We start from the raw sequence: 24440 nt of genomic DNA, 5'->3' as shown, positions 1-24440 counted from the left end.
AATCAACTTGAAGAAAGAGCAACAGGACCCTCACTACGGTAAGTACCACCTATACCTTATTATATTTGGGGAGACTTACTTTAGGAAGGAGAGAATGATGGGTTATGACAAATAAAAAGAGGAGGAGAAGAATAAGAAGAATAAGAAGAGAAGAGAAGGCTCCGGGGAGACCTGATAGTGGTCTTCCAGTACCTCAAGGGGGCCTACAAGAAAGATGGGGAGACGCTGTTTAGTAGGGCCTGTTGCAATAGGACGAGGGGTAATGGTTTTAAAATAGAAGGGGGTAGATTTAGATTGGAAATTAGGAAAAATTTTTTTACGATGCGAGTTACAGAACACTGGAACAGGTTGCCCAGAAAGGTGGTGGAGGCTCCATCCCTGGAAACATTCAAGGCCAGGTTGGATGAGGCTCTGAGCAACCTGATCTAGTCAGGGATGTCCCTGCTCCTTGCAGGGGGGTTGGACTAGATGACATTTGAAGGTCCCTTCCAACCCTAACCATTCTATGATTCTATGATTCTATAAATACAGTTATTGTTACAGTCTATATTGCATGGTGTATGTATTTACTAACAGAAGCTATATTTCTAAAGCTACCTTTTTTCCTTCGCATCTCCCTGTCCCATAATGGCTACCTAGAACACAAGATGGAACCTCGGGGCAAAGATTTAAATGAACAACTGGCTGCCCTTCCCAAATGTGTCTATAATCATTATTTACTAGAACAGTATTTACTATAATTATAAATTATAGATTTACCAAGGTCATTTAGAAACCCTGCTCATTTTAGAAATTTGTTCATACTGATGTCAAAATACAAGTTTTAAGGTAATTAGAATTAAAGCTTTGTCTGATGCTGAAGAGAACAAGGAGATAACAGTTTCAGTGGGCAGGGGGATTTGACATACTTCCCATAGGCAATGTTGCACTGCCCTTTGAATTTCTTGATGAAACATCTTTTTCCTCTCTCTTCCTCTCCCTTCCATGCAGTGTGAAGATGGCTTTCAGTGATAAATACCTCTGCCTGTCCAGACACACCAAGAGATATTCAATAGTTGTTAAGTTTATACACTACTCCCTAGGCACTTGGAAGTCAGGCAGAAAACTTAAACCCTTTCTGCCAGCTAGATTTACCTCCTGAACCTCTAGTCTGACAACTTTGGTTAAAAATATAAATCCTAGACATGTTATTCAGAAGTAAAAATCCCTTTCTGAATATGATTGCCATCCCTGCTCCTCACCGTTGCCTGTTCACGTATGTCAATGGTGAGGCGCAGAAGGGAGGTAAGATAAAGAATTAGCCTGATGTTCTCAAACAAACAGTGTTATCTCTTCTCAGCAACCCATTAATATCTGTCTAGGTTTTCTACTCCCCTTGCATTTGGTACTTAAAAACTTGTAAGAAGTATATTCTGATTGTATAATAGAATTCTGGCATTAAACAAAATTTCTGTCACTGCACAGATGTTTAGCTAGACTCAACCCTCACCTATAAGCTGTTCTATCAGATGCTGCCCAATTTCTATTGCTAAGATAGATGTCATTCCTGTGCAGGCCTGTAAAGGTATGCTGCTTGTTCACTTTTTGAGGTTTCTTATTAGTTCAAGCACACTGATATTCTCAACTGCTTCTTACCTTCAAACCATGTCGGAACATGTGGTCGCAACCATTCTTCCTTTCCATTCCCACTCACATATTGACTTAAAGAAATAAATATTATTTTTACGAGGCAACAAGCAAGCTCATAAAACTCAAAAATGGTAGAAGTATCAATTTCTGACTCAATTGTAATACAGAAGATGTATGAGAATTCTACTAGTTTTCAAAATATAATACACTTTTTGATTTTCTTAGCAGGAACTTTTAAGTTTGTTGAACCACCACTGCTGTCCAGGATTCATGAGCTGAGAACACTTGATCACCAGGAGGAAAGGATGAAAAGTTTTGTGAGAGGATCTACAAGGTCTGCCTCTTTGGTTACTCAGAGGTCGGTAGGGAATCAGACTGCATACCAAATGTGGCCAAACTCCTCACCTAAGACCAACAGAATAATTTTGTGGAAGCGGATCAGTTGCTGGTCAACCAGCTGAGAACCCTGATGGCCAGCAGAGCCGTCTTCAGCTCTACTACTGCGTCTATAGTGATCTCCACTGACCTTTGTGTCTCTGCCAGCACCAGCAGGTTCATTTCAAAGGTACTATGTCTCACAGCCAAAAGAGATACTAAGGAAATCTGGGACTGACTGGCCGGTCATGGGATGAACCAGGAAGGGTATGTCCTATTTAATCCAATTGTGCATAACCTATCCAGCCATATGCAGTGTAAACAATGATGCCTGATAGAGAAAAGAAGAGGAAGTCAATCACTGTTTGCTGAAACTTAAAATTTGGGTTTGATATAATTTTCCTGTCCCACAGTTCCTATCATGAACACATCAATCAGTTCTGCTTTTTGTGAACAGGTAGTTGCTATATTGGCAATGTCTTCCAGGGCTGGTTGGTTGGCTTGTTCTTCTGTCTTTATTATGTCTGGCTTTTGTTAAAAAACATAGTTCAGCTGCAAAATGAGTTGCTGAGTGGGTGCTTACTAAAGAAAGAAGAATGTGACTCCTGTCCTAGGCTGTAAATAGACCTGCAAATATCAGAAATCCTGTAACATACTGACAAAAAATAATAAATAATTCAGTGATAAAAATTGATGAAAATAGTGCAAAACATTACTGTTACAGATGCCTTCCCACAGTGACACAAACCTTCTCATGACATATCTTTGTCTGTGCTGTGACTGCAAGATGAGATAGATAAGGGGCATTTCTCATGCCTGCGTGGACCCAGCCCCACTAATGATAGTAACCCAGTTTTAGGGCCTTGAAGAAATTCTTGACAAAATATTTACTGTTAATCTTGCAAATACTTTATGTAATGCTATAGGCAACAGTCCTCTAGACATACATTCCGTGCTGGTATGCAGATCATTTTGGGACAATGACTTCTTTTTAGTCTGTCAAATGCACACTGCAAACCCATCCTGCATCTGCTAAGTAAACAACCAAACTTCTGTTTCTGAACAGATTAAATGCATCTTATATGTCATGTCATCTCTGAATTTCCTCTCTAACAAGTTAATGGTAATACAGAATCTAAATCTTAACATAAAGAAAGATGACATTAATATGTCTGAAATAAATTCAAAGTTTTTACATGATCTGAAAACTTATACCTATTGTGTTAGATGACTGCCAAAATGAAATTGTCTTAGAGGATTGAAAAAGAGAGAAAGGAAAGGTGCAAAATCAGTGAATTTGAAGTGAATTTGGCATAGCTTTCATCTAACTAAATTACATTTAATTCAAAGGATATAATTATCTGTGGTTCATACCTATAGCTGTAGTGTCATGTGCAGAGTCCCATTGGGCTCCTGTTTCTCAGTGCTAGTAACAAAAATATAATGAGAAAAATAATTTTCAGGTATATATGCTACCTATGTCAATTTTCCTGCTATGGATGGTTGCTATGGCCATATCATAGTAGTAGTGTCCCAGTAACTGTATATTCCTAGCAATACCTCTCAATTCAAACTGTAATAGGCTCTACAATTCTGATTCACATTCTTATAATGACTCAGACCCACTTAAAATTTCGAGAGCACATTCAATTGAAACTGAATATACAACAAGTTATTGACTTTTAAAAGAAAGTTTGTTATGGTTATTCTTTCTATTGTTAAGTTTGTGCTATCTATGGTACAGCTTCTATTTACAACTTCTCTTTCTACAGTGTGGGCTGCTAGTACAGGGGATTTAGGAATCACTCACTTATTTCTGATCTGTTATGCAGGAATGTAAGATGGACCACAGTTCAGCCCATGTTGCTTATGTGGCTTACAGTACAATCACTTCAGTGCAGAGATGTGCCGTAAAATGATTTAGGAAGTAAAGCAAAGAATATTTTATCCAGTTGAATCTCCAGGAATTATTTACATCAGCAGTGTCTATTTGTCTGAGCTCTAGTTCATCCTGGTTACCGTTGCTCGACCTGCAGATAGCAAGACTTTGTATGTACACCTAATTACAAAGATGAGTTCTTCACAAACACAGTGCTGCAAATAAAATAACACTTTCAGACTAGTACACTTGTAAAGACAGCAGTAGATAGTTCTACTGGGCATATATGTGCTTTGATGGTCCCTACCCAATAGACTATTCTCTCCAAGCTCCTTTTGGTTTCAGCAAAAAATGGTGGCACTGTGTTTCAGTAACAGAAATTTAGTATAAACATTACCTGGCAGGGGGGGAGCGGGAAGGGTGGAGAGAAAGGAGAATAATAAAACAGGACTAGGGTGCTTGGTAATCTCCATCCCTGTAGCTTTAAAAACCACATTAGAAACATTTCAGTAAAGAATTATGTAGATAAATTTGTGTGGTTAGAAGTAAATGATCTAGGTGACATCTTACGGTCCCTTTTAGCTCTATTTCCTGTTACCTTTTCCCTCTTTTGTTTATGCATGACTAAGTTTACTTCAAGATAAAAACACAGGATAATCTAATTGGACTAAGGAAGCCTGTTTTGTTACAAACATAAGGAAAGTAACACAATTTCCAAACTCCAGCTTAATTTATGGGGCTTTTATGATTGTTAGAAATCATTTTAGTAACAATTAAAGTAGATCTGATGTTTCAAGACTAAAAAAGTAAATTTGTTTAATTTATTTTTAATAGAGGAAGATACTGACTTTTGTATGTTCTGCATGTTGTGTCAAATTGCAGCAAATAATTCCAGTCCATTCCTTTAGTATGATCTCATAATAAAGATATCAGATCTTAATTTTTTGCAGATACCATTTTCATGTAGATACACAAATGTACAGAAACTGAAGACTGTAATACATCTCATAATACAGTACAATGCAGCACTGGATTAACTTTATGCTGTCTCCTTACTTATGCTGAAATGGGGCAAAATTCACTAGGGGAAAAATCTTACATAGAAAGTTATCAAGAGAATTAAGAGTTATATTAATTTTGTTTGCCATTAATATCATGGCCAACTCATGTGGAGCACAAACTATTTCAGATACTCCTTTTATTTTCAGGTATTGACATAGACTTCTTACGACAGTGCTAGGGTACATACAACAGTAGTTAGTGCAAACTACAACACAAAACCTGGTTTGTCAGTCAACTCACTGGCATCTGTAGTCATGAGAAGAGTGAATAAGTCTGACAAGATTCTGTACTAATGAACTGCTGAAAACAGTCTGCTGTGGATCTGAGGGACAGATAGTAGGAGCATTCAGATCACTCATAGCTTTTACTGATGTGATAGCTGTCTTGGAGCCATCCAGTTTATAGGCCACCTTTGTCCTTGTAAGTGATGTAACAGTATTAATTCATCAACATTGCTGTAAAGTCTACAAATCCAAGTAGCTGATCGGCCTGTTACTGTGCTAGAGTTGTAGAACTGAAAAGTTTATGTGTTCTTCAGAGATCTTTGAGACAAAATTCCTGAAAGCTTCTACCTGCATGACAGTAATGACTCTTATATTCCATTTGTGCTTTGGCTAAAAAGATATTAAAGCCTTACTAAAACCAGAACTTTTTTTTTTTATGTATCTTTTGAAGGAAAACTTCATTTGAAAACTTCTGAAGCTCTAATTAGAGTAGTTACTTGAGAAAATCATTGCTAATAACAAATGGCTGTTGTACAGCAGATAGCTTCTGATCTCTGTTTCGAGATTCAGTCTTCAGCATTGTAAAACTTTCTTGGATGTTCAGATAATGAGGAAGCCTACACATTTTCCACCAGATACTCAAATGACATTTATGAGTTTCCTTACCTGCTGATAGACATTTGAGTGGGGAGAAAAACCTGGTAGACTCTTTCCAGAACTCTTTCTGGTGTCTCCAGTGTGTTTGCACCTACCACTTGTAGGAGGTAGCACTTGTTGTAGTGTAGTTCAGTGTTCCTTGTCTGTGGTGTCTAAATATGTTACCCTTCCTCCAACTGAATCCCCAGCTATAATCCTGTGGAGGCATTTCCAAGCAAAAGATGGCAGATATGCTCAGGATAAAAATAAGACCTTTGGCTATTTAATTGGATACCAAAAAACTAAGGAGCAAATATTTCTGGACAGTCTTAAGACAAAGGCTGCCATTGAGAAATTCACAATCATATTCACATATTCTCTTTACTAATGTCTTTCTGGGGAACTTTAGTAAACATTTGTCAGATTCATATGTTCTGATTGCACTCAGAAGGAAAACATAGAGGTCAATGATCTTCCTTGACTGCAGAACAAATTTAATGAATGCTTAAAGCAGTGATCAGATACCTTTATTTAATCAGCTAGTCTCACTGTTTTTGACTACTTGCTTTGTAAAAAATTCCTGCAGACTAGTTGTGGAGAGAACTATGCATAGTAAAATGAAACAATTTTGGCCTTATTTTAAAAAGGATGGCTAGACCAAACTTTGAATAATAATTGATTTATTTAGTAGATCATCACATGCTTAAATCTTTTGGTAATATGATCAGAGGTTTACTCACCTCTCTCGCTACCAAAATATTACTATATAGTAAAATGTATAGACAGAAATATAATCCAAGCTGCAACAGGCAGAGTTGTTACACTCTTTTTTTGTAAAACTAGATATTCATTATTATTTTCTTTACTGTGCACTCTCTCACTTTTAACCAGTATGCATTGTATTTATACTTTGTCATATTTCATTTTGGTTTTGTGCTTATATCCACCTGTTCATAAATAAAGATTTCCCTGTATTTTATTTCCAACCTGTTGAAATCAATCAAGCCAGCAAGTCTAGAATATGACATTTTATGTATCTTCACAGCAATCCACTTACAGCATTCATCATCAGAAACTGTTTTCAAATGCCACTTTTCATTTATTTGATTCAATGAGCAAAATGGAATCAAATTTCATTGCTCTGAAGTGGTGAAAATTTTTCCTCTAAAACTGAGCAGAATTCCTAAAACTCCGCATCACTCCCTTTGCAAATACTGTGTCTGCAGACATTTCTTATTATATTCTGAAATACTTGGTAATTATTCTCTGTGTGTGAGAAAAGTACAGTGGAATGGAAAACATTTGAATAGAAATCCCCATTTGTCTTTGCTTGTAGCAAATAAATGACAGATTGGTTTCTATTTCAGATTTTGCAAAAAAAAGTTCAGTACCCAAAGTCATCTTGCAATTATGATGGCTCCCCAGTCCTATGTTTGTATAATTTTACTGTCTTCATTTTTTTTTTAATTCAGATTTACATTAGCATGAAATCAAATGTAAGAAAATGCTGGAGACAGATGAGATCTAGTTTAACTTCAGGCGCATTGTAAACTACTAAATAAATCCAGGAAGTACTGTAATGGAGACATTCTTCTCTGCTAAAAATATTGGATGCAATCAAACTTGAGCTTTCAGCAAAAGGAAGACTTTATCCACTAGAATGTTCACTGTATTATTCCATTAGTTCTAAGGATCTATTCAGTAAAGGATTATATTTGTGATTTAAGGCTGAATCCTACAAAAAGTTCCTTCGTTCAAAAGACTTCTTATATTTTCTATAGATTTAATACGCTGTTAAGTAGAGATATTCCTGTAAGTTTCAGGTTCCTGGGAGAATTATTTCTTTATTCATGCATTTTCAATATATTTTGAAATATTATTTTATAAAAATTACATATATTGCAGTTCATGTGAATGCAAATCTTGCTCACTGGTCTTCCTAGCAGAAGCATACTGCTTTGCGTAAACAGCTTTTCTTTCATGGACAATTATGTGTTGCTGGCTCCCTCCCTCTGTAGGAGGCAGAAGCATTACAAATGCAATCTTACATGAAATGACTGCAATAGCTTTTGATGGGATCCTGATAGCATAGGAGCAGGGTATTTGATTGTATCAATTATTGATGTTGAAAATTGTAAGCTCTGAGGATTACTCAACAGAAATGATACTGAGAAAGAGGAAGTTAACAGGAGATAGGAGACCAAGACCTCAAAGGATCCATTTGAGGAAGTGAAAAAGGAAGAAAGAGAATTGTCTAAAAATACTGAATCCCACCTCTGGGGATCTTTGTGAATTATCCTGGGTGTTAGCTTGACTCAATAATCTGTTGTCTGAAGCTAACTCAGAATGGGATATATCTAGAAGGAGTGCTAAAGTTTCATTTATCTGTATCTAAAGTATAGATGATTGCAAGCTGACAAAGGCCAGGAATCCTTCTTCAGAAAGTGCCAATCCTAAAACACAATATTGGTTCATTCTCACATTGTTGAGTGCCACAACACAAAGAGGGAAGTCTCTTGAGAGCTGTTTTTATTTCTTCAAAGGCTAGCGTGGAAGTTTTTCATCTGTTTGATCATGAATCTGAACTGTGGAACTTCACTGCCATCAGTTAAATCTCTAGTTTGAATGAATTCAAGCATTTCATAAAAGAAGTCTGATTATTGTCTAATGGCTGAGTTATAACTCCAAGGTTGATCAAAAGCCTCTTTTCTAAATTGACTATCTCTTTCCCAAACATTTCCTAATAAAAGTTTCCTATAATATTCTAGAATTTATTCTCCTAGTTAAAAAATACAACCATTAAGAAAGAAAAATCAGATATAATGATGCCTTTACAGAAAAAAAAAAAAAACAAACCAACTGTTAAATCTAGCTCAACAAGTCTTAATCAAAGGCTTTCAGTTTCTTAAGATCTTTCAGGATAGACTACAGAACAGACTTTACCTATATACATTCACATGTTAGTGTTTAAAGCAGATTAACCCTTTATTGTACTTTTCAGCTTTGGCTTTAGTGGGCCCATTGTACATCTGCAACCACATTTTGTGCTCCACAATTAGAGAATAAAAAGTTAGGTGTATCTCTCAGCAAGAAAAAGCAAAGAACAAAAAGAGAGAAAGGAAGAACAAAAAAAAAAAAAAACCAACCATGAGGCAACAAGAAGTGCTCAAGTTCTTCAGTTCTTGCAACATTCTGCTGCCTTGTATTTCAGAAGCCGTAAATGCAGCCAGGGAACCAGACAGTAACATTGCTAACCCTGGGTCTCTTGCCAGCAGTGTCCTGCAGGTGCAGGAAGAGATTGGTCAAAGGCTAATGCAGTCTGTTCACTGATGTCGTGATTTCCTACACCTAACGCCATTGATGTCTGAGTGGTGAACATCACCCTTCCTCCCAGGTGGCTTCTTGACTCAAAAGTCAGGGTTTTGAGACTTCACTCTTTTCTTTGTGGTTCTCTGCTTAAACCACCTGAAAGCATCATCCTCCACAGCCTTTCTGATAACAAGCTGTGTGGTTTCCCATGGGCATTGACACAGTCCAACTGGAGTTCAGTTTTGCTTAGCTAATGTCGATTTGAAAAAGTCCCACTTAACAAGAGGTTAAAAGCCTCTGTTGGCCTTTAAGGTTTCTGTTTAGATACAGAGGCTCTGTATTAGAGGCCTCATATCATAGGAGCACTAGATAGTTCGGGTTGAATTACACTTCAGGATAGCACCTCCTTATCTCTCAAATAAGGAACATATTTTGTGTTAATTTTTTGGAACCAATCTGCCTTCCTCTGTATGAAAAGAAGACATCACAATTTTATGGAAACTTTGAACCCAAACCTTTAAAAGTAACAGGTTCAAAAGCACTAACTAAAAACAACAGTTAAGTTAAAAATAAGCATAAATATGTTATGATTATGAAGAGTGACAGTAAATGTATTATTTATCTTCTTGCCCACAGAATAGGAACAAGGACAGAATCATACATCTTTGTTGCAAAAGTTTCATCTAGATAGAGAACAATTACTTCAGAGGTCCTCAGATTGCAAGTCATTTGAGATATAAAAATAACTAAACTACTTGTCCTATGTATATCAATTCTTCTTTCTACATGGTACATGTAGAAGGTTACTAAAGTCTAAGTCATGCCACATCAAGTCCTCTGTGTCTCAGAAGTCTGGTGTTAAAGTGTAGTGCAAAGCTTTGAAAACGTAAAAGCAAAAGTGGAGCAGTTGTTAATGAGTTAATCTTATCTGCTTCATAGAATGTATTGCATCCTGCTTTCAGGTGGGTGCATGCACTTAAGTAAATTACACTTCATGTTGCTTGAAAGTAATGAATGCTAATGACAGATAATGGTGTCTTGTTTCCAATTAGCACTGCCAAGAGAGCCTGAGGTTTCTAAAGCTCATGATCACCCTGTTTTCCAGGAACAGTCTGAGAACTTTAAAATTATATAAACAAGTTTTATTTATGCTGATTTCAATTGCTGATTGTTTCCTTCCACAGCTGGGCATCATGTGAACGAGCTACATCTCTCTGTAGTTCAATAATTTAAAAAAGATCTTACGTATGTAAAGCCATATTGTATCATCCATTTTTTATAAGCATCATTCATTCTTCACTTTAATAAAAAATAGAGGAAAATTTTTACAAATAAATGCATGTAATTGTAGTGAATATTCAGAAAGTTTTAAAATAGAGCAGACTAATGAATAAGCAGTCTGGCGCACAAAATGTGAGTTTAAATCAGGTGTTTCACACTAACAAGCCGATTTGCTTCATTTAGGTATTGCTTAAAGCACTATCTAATATTAGTTAGCAAGGAATTAGAAATACCACTTTGGCTCAGATCTAAGAAAAATTTATATTAGTCAGGGAAATAAAGTTGGAGAACTTAGATCACAATGATGTATTGTGCTATGAATTATGCGTTTTCAGAAATGTGTTAAGTATTGTGCTCACAATCAAATATGCAGTAAATAATAAGTCATTTTCTTTCTACAGTTGAAATACAGCTTATTTCTTACTTTAATGGTTTGTGTATTAACTTTGTATTCTGTTCATAGTGTATTTCAGTTCCAAATGTTCACTGTGCAGGATTTTTATCTCGCATCCTTATTGTCTGTATGATTGTGTCTTTCTTCTTTAATAAAAACATACAATAACAATAACATTGCAATGAATTTTTACCTGTTTTTGCAACTCTTGCACTTTGCTGGATGTTGTATTGATGGTAATAGCTCAAGGCCCTACTCAGTGACCGCTGAATGCAGAATTGCTGTTGATAACTTGCTGGCCTTTGGACTGCGTCCCAAATGCACTCCTCCTAAAGCTGACCTTTGGATACAGCCACTTTGTTTTGTAAAATGTATCAGGAAGAAACATTAGCATCCTATCCACTGACAGAAGATGAGACTTCTGGGGTTTCTTCTCCTGTAACTCCACTCACTAGTCCAACACCATCCTGTACTCGGGAAAGCAGGCAGTATTCCAAAATGCTGCTGTTTAAATTGTATTATGTGAGATTTTTCATACTGCTGTCTGCCAGATCTGGATGGTATGTCATCTATCTGTTCTGAACATTTCAGGTAATTTCTTAGGTCTAAACCATGAGCTCTGTAGATATGACTAGGTACATGATTTAACCCTGACACTGCCAGTGCTCTAGTTCACTTTACATAATTCTGTAATTTTAATTAACTGGCTACTAGAATCATTGCAAAGTAGTACAGAATGCTTAGTATGTTCAAGAAATAAAAGATGTATTCTTCTTGTTTGTTCCTTGCACCACTTCAATAGGAGGGTGTATATATTTAGTTAATTAATTTTCAAGCAACTGTATGGCTGACATTAGCCCGGAAGGTAATGCTCTACAGTGATTATGTCATATAGAGCTAGGATGGTATTGGGAAAAATATTTAAAAGTATTAACTTCATTTTCATTCATGTCACTCGTATGCCCACTTTTTGCAACTGCTTTAGCAAATGAATTTCATCTGTCTGAGATATTGACGTCAGTGTACTATCCACTCACATGAATGACTTCTTGCTAAATTACTAAATTAATGCACAACAATTATAGTTGCATTTTCAGTTAAAAAAAAACCCCACAGATATTTGTAGCTGAAAACTGTCTATGACAGCTGTACCTAGCCAGTCAGGGGATGATGTGTTCCCAAATCAAAACAACTTGACTGTCAGTTATCACATAGACGCAATCAGTGCTCTCAAGTGAGATACAGCCCATGAATTATTCTCAGAAATTATTCCAAGAATAGTTATGAATAGCTATCAAGTTCGAGAAATTAAAACCTGATTACAGACAGTTTGTGAACAAAGAAATCAACATTAGTTCAAGAAAATAATCGTTACAGATTGCTTGTTTATCTCTATTGCATTTGTGAAATATTTTTACTTACACTCCACTGTCAACTAAGCTTCTCTCTCAAGTGTAAACTAATATTTTTTAAATGATAATCCAATATGGAAAATTACCTGAGCAACAATGTTATAAATAGTGCAATATTGAGCTGATTGGCTGCTTCTGTTCATTTTGCAAGAGTCTATCTGTCCCGCACAGTGTCCAAGGAAAAAGAAGCAAAAGTGAAAACATTAAGAATTAATAACAGGGAAGGTGTTACATTTTTTGTTTGGTTCACTGCAGATAGAAGAAATACAATCAAGTAGAATTTGTGGAATTTATAAGTTTTTCTGCGCAGAGACTGATTCCTGTTATGTCTGCCTGGTACCTGATAACAGCAGTAGTCTGATCCTGAATTTGGTACCAGGCACCAAATATACAGTGCAAACTGTAAATAATAATAGCAGTCAAGCAAAAGTGTGAATAATGCCATTTAACTATGTCTTAGAGATCAAATTTTCTGTGTGTCCACTCCAGGTAATAGCCGGGGGTTGCTAATTATCAGGGTGTAACTATGATCTGAAATCTTTTCATACCGTGTTAATATGGCCATACGTAATTTTTGTTAATTAATAAAAAGCAGTGGAAAAGTGGGTTTGAGACATGGAGCTTGATTTTCCCTGAACCTTGCTACTTTCAATGTGCACTTTATTGGTAATGTATAAAACTTTCCATGGCTGTACAATAACTGCATAAGGACAAAGGCTGTGCAGAATCAAGTATCTCTCTACAAGCAGTGGAAACACACTTTCTTCTTCAGGAGCAAAGCTGAAAATCTATCAATGTTTTTGGTAAAGATAAGTAGTTTACAGGTTCCACACAATACAATACAGCCAGCTTTGGGGAAAACAAACTGCTGAGTTTGATACCGCATAAATGTTTAGGATTACAAATAAATGAGATTAACACCTCTGTTGGCAGTTTAACAATTGTGAATAATAAAATGGATGGTCTTTTTTCAAACCTTATTTTTGCAAATAGAATTTCTGTCACTGTTTGTCACATCTCCTAGGTTAACATATTTAGGACCATTTTTTTTTTAGACTTAGTAGATAAGAAATGTGATGTCATGTATAATAGCTGTTATTGTCACTGGTACATTTTCCTTCATATTTTTAAAATTCTCACTACCCCTGAAACTAGCTGGACTACGCTATCATGTAAAAGAGTTAAAATAGATTTTATTTTCTGTGCTCTGTTTTTGTTTTGAGTTGGTTACCTACAATAATAGTGACATGGCTATCTGAATCTATTACAGTGTGCCTGAATATTACGACTATGGTCACGGAACAAGCGAAGAGGCTTATGACAGCTACGGTAAGGTCTCTTCTATCTTCAGCAAAAGTGTGAAACCAAATGAAAAAATCTGTCACTGACAACTCAGAAATTACTTCCACATACTTTTCTTTCTTTCTCTACTTTTACAAAGACCAAACAAAATGGATTTGTGTAACTTTAGGGTGAGGTTTGACTTACTGTAGAAGGGCCAGAAAATTTGACAGATCAATTTTGATCAAATTTACAAAGCCAGTTAATCACACTCACAGATCAGCTTTAACAGTAACCCTGAAGTTTCTGATTAGTGCCTGAATATATTTCAGTGTTAAGTTTCAGTCTGCCTGATGTGCCAACGATACTGTGCATGTGCTGCTGTCATATGCATCACTTCAACCAGCAAGTTTTGTGAGATTTTGAAATATAGATTTAATCTAAGTGGAAAGAGAGGGTGATGTACCACCATGGCAACCTCCACTGCACCAGGAGGTAAAGGAGTATCTCATGCCACATGAGGCAGCTCAAGTAGAGGGAGTGATGTAGTCTTTTCACCTCTTCACCGACTCTGTGTCTGAGCTGGAATAGTTCCACTTCATAGGAACAGAGGACATGAGAGGAAAAGAAAGTATTGCTCCAATGCATACAGCCCATTTTCTAGGTCTGTTGTTTGATATTAGTGATGTGTTTCGATCACTAATTAGAATCTAGTCAGTCTTTTCCTATCAATATTTGTCAGTACATTTTGCCATCAGTTGGCACAGTGAATGTCACTCTGACATTTTCACTGAAATAATAGAGCAAAGCTGACTATTGCCAATTTAAAGACTGACCCTAGTATTCAGCAGAGGTGTCATGCTTGATTTACTACTACTTGTAAAGTATTGTAAGTCTACATGGGGACTTCCAAAGCATTGTGAAAATGAGAGCTGCTGGAAATAATGCTGCAAGTAAAAGTTACTGTGCAGGGTTATATAAGGATTGCTGCTTGAAATAAATAATTCTATTCAGGCAGCTGTGAAAGAAATGCAAGCTTGCAGTTCCTTTTGTATTTGTACAGAAATCACAAGATATTACTGAGATGTTGTCAAAAAGGATTGCATTGCATAATAAGAAATAACTTAATTTTTTGTATAATCAGTACTCACAATACATTTAGATAATGTGCAGTCAAGCACATTTTTGGTGTTAAACAAGTAGTCATAATAATAACAACTTATCCATAGGAATGTGTGTGGTTCAGTTACCCTTTGTTTTGTTTCCTTTTTGTATGGGATTTTTTAATACCTGCAGTGAAAGACCTTTCGTCCCCTCTACAGATCTTCTTTCCACTTCTCCTGCCAAATGCATTGCTAAGGTTTGGGGCAATGCAGAAAAGCATAGTTTGAGCTCAGCAGTAAGAATTACCCACTGCTTAACTCTTAACTAGATTCCTCCACACTGAATCTCCACATATTTGGGCAAGACATCTAAAGTGCTATCACTCTTCCACCAATCCCTCATTTGTAAAACTAGAAGAATATTACTTGCTTTCCCAGCAGGGGTTTTAAATGGACTAATTAGCTAAGGCTGATAAAGTGTTCAGAGTGGGATCATGACTAAATTGATGCTCTGCATGAAGCTACCCATTTTTTTCCATTCAGCAACAGAAACAAACTCAAAATGCTTGGGTTTGCTTTGCTAGTCTTGTCTTAAAATACACGGCTGATAACTGGGGACTTGCTTTTTTTTTATTACACTGTTTTCTGAGCTGGCATTTGAACACAAAATTCTGGAGCATCTTTACCAGTAACCTAGAATAAACTTAAAAATGGAATAGTACTCCAAATTGCGAGTTTTCTGCTTTCTGAAATCAGACACATTTCTATGTGAGTGTTTGCACTCCTGTTGATTTACTTACTTTAGCAGATTAGTAAATTTGCTAGTTCTGTGCTGTGGAAACCTATGTGAGAACTACTTTCATCCCAAAGTTACCACCATTTATCTGAGGAGGTAATCTGAGCATACAAAGCTATAGAATATATAGCTTCACTTTCTCATTTTCTGAATTCTTAGTTCATATACTGATGTTCTCTCCGTATCTGACTTTTTCAGTGCCTCCCGCCCAGCCAATAAGCAGTCTGGTGCCACCCTTTCTCATCCTGACGTAACTTTTACCCTAATTCTCTGCTCCCAGAGAACTGTTCCCAGTTCTCTATTTCTTTTTCAGGATGTTTTGCTGTTCATTACGAGTCTTCTGAATCCATCCCACTGTATAAAATCAGCTGTCCCTTCATATTTCACCATCCTGCAGAAATCTACACAGTCTTTCTTTCACCCCAGTTCAGTTTCACATCTTGTTTTACCTTCCACAACAAGACTATATTCCTCCTTTACACACCTCTGTATTTCAGAATTCCCTCAAATTCTGAACAAGATCACACGCAAATGGTTCATGTGCACAGAACTGGTGTCTTCTTGTTGTTGTCTCTTAGACATTTTGTGTAACAACTTGCCTTTTCCTCCTTATCCCTTCCAATAAGTGTGTAAATTATTAAAAATTTACTAGGTTGGCTTTTTTTTTTTCCCTCCATGCATCCTCTTGCTTTTAACTTAGGAATTCTACTAAGGAATTATGAGATTCCTAAAAAAAATTTTATAAGGATTATGAAGCTAATGCTAGAGAATTTTGAAGATCACTGTTTTGAAATGAAGAACATAAATTTGGGACTTATGCCTGAAAATCTTCCTTACAGGCTTCCTCATGTGAGTGACAAAGAAATATCTTCAGCAGGAACTTTAAAACTAAAAGGCCAGTCACTTAAAGTACTCTATGATTTTCAAAAATGTGAAGCATCCTCACACTCAGTAAGCATTTATGAGACTTGTGTCACTGAAGGACTTGATATCTGCACACATGAATTTAAATCTAGGAGTCCAAAGCAAGGTGACAGTGTCATTTTAACTTGATGATGGTGCTTATGTTTTAAAACAGAAGGCATGAAGTTGGATTAGTTTATGAACAAAAAGTTTATATCTATTGCTCTCATACTTTAATAATGTTGTGGTTTCCCTTCTGTGCTATTGTCATCTGAGGAGGTATCTAGTGAAAACTTTATTTTAATTATTTGTCTTATAAATCAATTAGGATAAAATGTATAACTAAAAATTTGGGAACTAAGAACCTTTCCTGCTCATATGTAATGTCATGCTCAAGTCCAAAAAGCACCTTCACTGCACAGGACCACTGTAAAGGAAAAGCCCTTTGTAAACTGTTCACATTCTCATTTCTTTCTCTTTTTCCCTGTTTTTTAGAGGAATCAGCATTCTTGATACAAATGTTGTGTTAGGCCACTTTAGAAAGATCACAGAAATAGTATGACTTGCTAGCAAGGCACATCCAATACCGTATAAGCTATATTAATTATATCTGACCTGCCTCACAGTTGTTTCATCTGAATCCTTTTCCTCTATTGAACGAATCAGAGCATTCTGGGTTTTACTTATCATTTTCTATTTCTGTCTTAGTTCTTCCAAAGGCTGGGGCCTCTATCAGATGAGCTCTGCCAGTTTCTGCTGCAGAAGGCTGAAGAGGCTCCTGCCTCTGCTTCCAAAGGTTGAAACTGCCATAGCAAGGATGGAGGAAAGTAAATGTGTCTGTTGTCAGATGCTGTAATTCTCAGCCCAGTGTATATACTGCTTTGTACATTAACAGAAAATGATGGCGATTTCTGTTCCTATGCCAGATCATGAACTGCAGGATCTGAGACACCAGTACACATGGACTTCTGCTGCTCCTACCAAAAGAGCAGAATCTTTAGGTAGAGGGTGAAAAGAGAGAGTTAAAGTCTATAACCTCCTAAGCTACCACAATTAAATTAGAATAACACCATCTGCCAAAGGCCTTAGGCAAGAGTTAGGAAGATTAATGTGTACCTTGTCTCCTACACAAAGAGGGAAGACATAGTGAACCCCACTCACATTCTTGCTGCTATTCAGGAAAATCTTGCAAGGATGTTTACTGCATGTGCTGCCATTGCTGGCAAGGAGACATTATTTAAATGTGTTCCATCTTCACCAAAAATTTTCAAAAGTGCACATTTCCTCTAATTACCACATTTTGTAGTGCATATTCTACTCTAGTTTGGCATTAAGTGCCAGTACTTGTAAACAACTGGTATTTGGTTTTAGGATAATTCGTCCTTAATTAAAATTGGACAGTGTAACTGTTTGTTGTAATTTCTTTTAATGTAAGTTATCATTTAAGTTGTAAAATGCTGCCACAATGATTTAACTGACTATTTCACAAATAATTCCTTGCCAGCCACTCAATATGAGAGCTTTGCAGTTGTGATGACAATTAGTTTACTAAGTAAGCTCTACAGACAGCACTTTATGGACAAATTATTTATAGGACTTTATAGGGCTAACAACTAAAAATGTACAGCAATGTTCCACTCCTTTCTTATTATCTTGTTTATTTTTTAATTTTGTGTTTGTCCTGAAGAGTGTATTATGTAGTATTTTTTTTCAGAATAACCATGACAGTTTCTACTGGACAAATAAAAGTAAAAATTCATATATAATGATGAAATTTGGGGAGAAAAGAGTGTATGGAGGGTTCAAACTTCAGGAATTCTGATAAATAGGTTGACTGAAGAGATGTTACCTGAGAAGACGTAAATTCTTATGCTTGATTACGAGATATTAACATGCTCATTTCATGGAGAAACTCAAGTAGCAGCCATCCTAGTGTGAAATAAACCCTGTATTTATTAATCTATGGCAGTGACCAAGCCAGATAAAGCCATGCTGTACTGTATACAAAAAAAAAAATATTTGTAAATTTGGAAAAAGCACTTCTTAGCAATTGCTCTGCAGGTGAAAAGGTTTGTTCAGCTGTCAAGTCCAAGTTCCGTCCTCATTTTTAATAGTAACTTTGGTATTGTAGGTCATTGGTCCTAATATTCATTATGCTCGGGGTGCTAAGGGGTTCTCACTCTATTTTTTTTTTCTAGTCTAGTCCCATTTAAGTCTTCAAATGTGGGAAATCAAGTGCTCAAATAAGGTAGTGAGTGATACATAGATGAAGGAGACATAGGTCTGATCTCCTTATTACAGTGTTTGGCTTCTCATAGCTTGTGATTACAGGCAAAATCTTTACTAAAACTCATTAATAAAGCCTTACTAACGTGAACTAATTGTTCATTTATACCGTCTAAGCGTATACATTTGGTATCTGATCAGAAATGTCATTGGCAACATACCAAAGAAAACCTTCTTTGGTTTCTAGGTCTTGGAGCATCTTAGCGTTGATAGGCATCTCAGAGGCAACAGGACACAGATTGTGGCAGTGTGGTGGATTTTTTCTGCTGTGCCTCAACAGAGCACCTAGCAGGCAGGTTAGCACATGCTGGGTGCTTCTACACCAGCATAGGACCACGAGTACTCTTTTGAAGCCCATTTCCCCATTTGTCACCATTTGTCATTTCTTTTCACATGACTGAGTGGGCTCAAAGTATAAGCTAAACCAGAAGATGGACTTGCAACTGTTTGTGAGAATTCCGTTCAGAGGCTCAAACAGTTATCTGTGTACTCTGATGCTGCTCCTTTCCTACCTGAGGCAGATGTTCACTGCAAAAGTGCCTGAAGCCTTGCAAGAAGTTATTTTCTCCAGCAGTCATTACTGCTGCTCTTGCTGACATTACTTAACCTGCAGGGAGAGGTGGCAGAGTGGAGTGCACGAGTGCCCCGTCTGCTCCAGTGCTAGGTCAGCGGGATGATTTCTGTGATCCTCCGCTACTAGTTTAAGCCAGGGCAGCTCACAATACTAAAGTAGATTTGAGTACCCATCCAGTCTAATTTGTTAGCCCTCCTGAAGAGAAGGTACAGTCAAGTACAGGGATGGTAATTTTTTAAAAGTTACAGCTAAGTTCAGAAAATAGACTAGTAAACCACAAGGTTTTCCTAGCATTTCTAGTTTATGCATATGCAGTAGATTTAGTAAAATAAGTGGTATTTAGCATGGTATAAGTAAGTTTGGTGGTTTTGAGCCTGTGTTTTGGAAACATTTTTTGTCTTCTGACAAGATTCCACATGTCAAATAAGAAAGGTACAATTTGTGATTTGAAAGATAGTCACTTCAGGTATTCTTCTCAAAATTACAGAATGCATAAATATCAAGTCAGAAAATCCTGTGTATGTTGCAGGCTTTGCAGATAAGCAAAAAGAGAGCAGAAAAGTGAAAAAATAAATGGACACCCTCCGTAAAAAAAAAAAAAAAAGACAAAACCTCTTCTTGAATTTTTGTCTAAAATAATAGGTACTTGTCCAATTATGACACAATAAAAATGCAACTATCTTTTCTGTGTGGATTTATGGGGTGAAATCTTGACCTTGTCAATGTTAGTTGTATTTAGTTATGAGTTTGTGTAGGGCGAAGTTTCCAACCATTGCTTAGTACTTGTCAACAACCATCTTTTCATGGAGGGAGAAGTTTGGAGGCTTACTAGAAAGACAGCACAAATTGAATTATCCAAATAAAATAATTTTAACTTTCAATGTTTTCATTTTAAAGTTAAATGTCTAGTTTCTATTGGGTCTTCTGCTCAGCACATCTGTAGCACTTTACTCTTACTGCTCAGGCAATTAATTGCATCTCAGAAGACCCCAGGGAGGTAGGCACTACTGCCTCATTCTACCAGTCAAGAAGCCATACTACAAAATATTAAACAATTACCAAAGGTCACTGAGCAAACAAGGAACAGAGATTGTAATCACAATTCCTGAATTTCGTTTATACTCCATCTCGAGTGCGGTGTGCTCTCTCCAAATGTATGCAGTATAATGAATTGCAAAGAAGGTAGAGATTTTCTTCCTCATAGGAAAAAAAAAACTGGTTTATTCTGAATTAAAAGTATCTTCTGTGTTTCTAATAGCACTGAAAGCTAAATGGCAAATCAAATTAAACCATGATCTTAATTGCTGCTATATACATCTTAACTATTTAAACAGAATAACTCTTTTTATCTCTTCCTGGCCACCTATCCCAAAATAATTAACCAGAGATGAATAAAATTGTGCCTAAAAATTGTGAGCAATATTCAAATGTTAAATAAGTTACCAGGAAAAAGAAGTGATCAGGTCTTTATTGTTACAGAGAATAAGCAATGAATATAAATGTAAAATTATTAGGAAATAAGACATTAATATGCAAATCACATGTGGTTAATATGTTTGGGGTTTTTTTTAATTTTAAAGCATCTGTTAATGTGATCTGCCTTGTAATTACTTGTATTGTTGCCCTCTTTGCATTTGTGAAAGAGTTTTATTCAATGCTGGAAAATTCCATGACAAGGTTGCAGGATGCTGACTGAAAAGGAGGAAAAAAAATGCTCTGAATATGTGCTTTTCTTGAATCTTGTACTAGCCACTGCTTGGGGTAGAACTTTGAGGCAGATGGACCACTATGAATTTTTCTGTGCTTTCAGTACTACATAGGTAAAATGGTAAGACAGAAACTACTTCATAGGTATTTTTCTCTGTTATAAATTATATCATTTAGTGACCCCACATATAAAGGAATTTCATGGATTAAAAATACTATGACCTTTTTTTCATTCTCACTCTGCTGTAAGAAAAAAAAATATACTTAAATTCTGTATTTAAATAGTACATCAGAGCTACTGAGTCTACTAGCAATCGATCAAACAATAATCTTTAAAGATAGTCTCAGCTAATATATCACTAATGTCTCTAACTGATACTCTAAATATTTATGTAACTCAATGAACACAGCAACCAAGAGTCAATCTGAATTGTAAAAAGCAGTGCAAAAATACTGACATATAATTTCAATCAATCATAAACCAAGGGTGCTGATTGCCTATGAAAATAACAATTAATTTATGTATCCTAAAGATGGGCTTCAAATATCAGTTCCCAGGGAGCATACAGCAGATGGAAGGTATCCAGTTAAATTAAAAGGGCTGTGTCCATGACTTCCCATTTCCTATCAAAGTAGTCACCAAAACATTTGCTATGACACTTGATACCACACTCAAAACAATCCTCACACCCAAGCACACTCAGATTCCTCAGCTATAAACACTTGTACATTTCCATCATCCCATCGTAACTTACACTTTTAGTTTCTGAAAGAAAAGCACAAAACGTTCCTTTTTATCTAAGAATGGCAGCATCTGAGAGATGACCAAGTTGGCAATAACATCGAATTCCTGGAAAAAAACTGGACCCTCAGCCCTCAGTTATTAAAGTCCCTGTGTGCATTTCTTTTCAGTTATTAATAACATGAAAGGTGTTTTCTCCATTGTCTGACATGCTTTCTAGATATGCTTTCTAATTCATCTATGTCCCTAGTTTCAATTCTTATGTCTTTATCTGTACATCTGTGTTTGAACTCTTACATGCTGCTGCTTCTGGCATCTTAGGTATCTTCCCTTACACTTTCACCCCCACTTCCTATAAGTGTAGGAAAAAAATGCTGTTATGCCACTTTACTCATCATCTTCTTATTATTTTTTATGTTTTCTGTAGTTATTTTTGGATTTAACTTTCAGTCATTGACAGCCGGTAGGGGCGGTGACAGTCAGATGTAGAAAAGGACAGGGAGTGAGAGAGCCCACTGGAGCAGAAGGACTGGACGGCAGGCTGGATGCCACTGAGGGAGCAGGGAGGTTGGACCTCACAGGATATCTTTGCATGGGAGTGAGAAGGAGGAAAAGGAATCAGCATTAAAATATGATGATTGCCCTGCACATCCCTTCAGCTCTTGGGCGTGCTGATTCACAGATTGGGTAGCAGTTTTCCCGATTATCTTTCTCCCTCCAAGGCTATAGTTCTTACCTGCTCTTCACCTGAAATCCCTCTCAGTTTCCACTTCATTAACATGTCACTGTATTAAGATCAAATATGTCCAGGCTCTCTTTCCTTTCTGTTTTGGTGCAGTCTCTCAGAGAAAGAGCAGGCTCTACTGTTCTCACCAGCAACTTGTCTCCTTCACAGCCTGTTTGAGCCTTTTTTTCCTGATTGTGTGTTTTCTCCAAGATCTGCACCCCTGATTTATTCCCATTTTTTATATATCATGCCCAACTTATAATACTTTTGTTTCTGCCACACAAGGAATGCTCATATACAGTCGGGGATGTCCCTGCTTCTTGCAGGGGGGTTGGACTAGATAACCTTTGAAGGTCCCTTCCAACCCAAACCATTCTATGATTCTATGATTAGAGATAAAAATGCAGTCCACATTTCATATAGCACATAGGCACCAGCCAGAGGAGAACGATGATGTAGGCGATGAGCAGTCAGGAATTACTCAATTCTCACCTGTCTTGCATGCAATAAAATATAACGACCAGAAACTTATGTTGAAACATAGTGAAACTCAGCCTGAGAACCAAAATGGCTGAAGGGTCTTTTGACCCTTCTGTTACCCAATGAGCAACAGAAATCTCTGTGTGACTACTCAGGTACACTATATGGTTTCAATCTTTTAAGACTATTCCTGAAGAGCTCTCTATCCTCAGGAGAGCCCCTTGATGCTGAAAAAAAAAAAGGTAACCTTAGAGTACTGGAATTGAGATATGAAAGAGCAACTTTGCACATCAAGGAACCTCTAATTACTAGCATTTGGATATATTGTTCTTCATTAAAATTCCTGGTAGGAAAAACCACTAATAATCTGATTTTCTTTTTTCTAAGTGGCTGCATCTTGTAATTTATTGGCATCGTGTGGTTCAGAGACTATTTATAGTGTTGCTTCATATCATCTTGCCTTCTCCACAATAAATATATAATCCTTTACTGCTGTATGAGTGGTAGAGGCCAGTGTTTTTCCAGTTGAAGGCTCTAATTTCAAAACTTTCATCTATGTTTTGGCTACGGATTCAGTTGTTAATGCAGTAGAGTCTATCATGCAATATCAACAAGAGCTGTTAGCTGTCAACTATCCTCTTGTATTTTGATGATGGTATTACCAAATAGATATAAATCAGTTGTGATCTTGTTCAAGTTTAAAATCAAGCAAATAGCTCCACCATGTTACTGGGGGAAAAAAAAAAAGAGCATAAGAGACTTGTAGCACAAATTATGTTTCTGTTCTTGTTCTGTGTCAGAAGCTGGTACAGCCATAGCAGCAATTTTCTTTAAGAACACTGTTAGTCAAGGAAAAACAGCTTCTTCCAATGGGTAATATAAAGTCATTTTTTACTATATGAGTACTGCCAGAAAGACTGTACATTTCACCTTTATATGAAGGTGTTTCAGTCTCGAGGTGGGGGAGGTGACTTAAAGAGAACTAGAAATTGGTTTGTCTTTGTGTTGTACATTTAGTGAGCATTTTTGCTACTTTAGTTGTTTTCATTTATATAAATAAGTCTTCTCCTTTTTTATCTAAATCTTACTTCTCCCTTCTGCAAATGCAGTGACACTTCAGCAAAGGGTAATTGAAGCTGCAGCACGTTTACAGCAAAATGCCATTTTTAAAGGGTCTAATGAAACATACTGCAGAGGCAGGATTTTTAAATTCACTGTATGGAAACTGATTCCCTGTAGGAATGAGAAACCTGAGGATTTAAGACTATATCATATTGGCTGCCACTTCTTCAACCCTCTAGGCAATAACTTTCCACAGTAAACTTTGGTTTTGTGTAACCATAAAACCCCTGATATTCAACAAGAGAACATCCTGAGCAGCTCAAAGAAAAAGAAAATAAATTGAATGCACCAAAAAATCACAACAGGAGTGTTTCTGGTTCCATAGCAAGATCAGCTGCTACCAAATCTTCTCCAGAGATGTCCACTCCTAATACATGCTAGCCTGAGCCTCCCTTCAGCTCTGCAGCTGATATTCCCCCTCCCAAAGCTTTCCTCCCACACCCCAAGGCAATGAGATAATGAAATGTAGTTGCAGAGAGGACGTCTTGCAGAGAAGAAATAGCTTCCAGAATTTTAAC

General features: G+C 36.7%; 1 protein-coding gene across 1 annotated transcript in view; it reads left to right on the top strand.

The window, feature by feature from the left end:
- Nucleotides 1-24440, top strand: part of KHDRBS2 (KH RNA binding domain containing, signal transduction associated 2) — a 394032-nt gene that overhangs the window by 363206 nt on the left and 6386 nt on the right. Inside the window, exon 8 of the mRNA XM_086743272.1 lies at nt 13472-13530. Coding sequence (XP_086599398.1) covers nt 13472-13530 — 59 coding nt within the window. The remainder of the gene's footprint in view (nt 1-13471; nt 13531-24440) is intronic.

Source organism: Chlamydotis macqueenii, chromosome 3 (assembly GCF_036417535.1).
Source record: "Chlamydotis macqueenii isolate bChlMac1 chromosome 3, bChlMac1.mat, whole genome shotgun sequence".
Taxonomy (NCBI): domain Eukaryota; kingdom Metazoa; phylum Chordata; class Aves; order Otidiformes; family Otididae; genus Chlamydotis; species Chlamydotis macqueenii.
The sequence above is the reverse complement of the archived record's forward strand: the minus strand, read 5'-3'. Positions and strand labels throughout refer to the sequence as shown.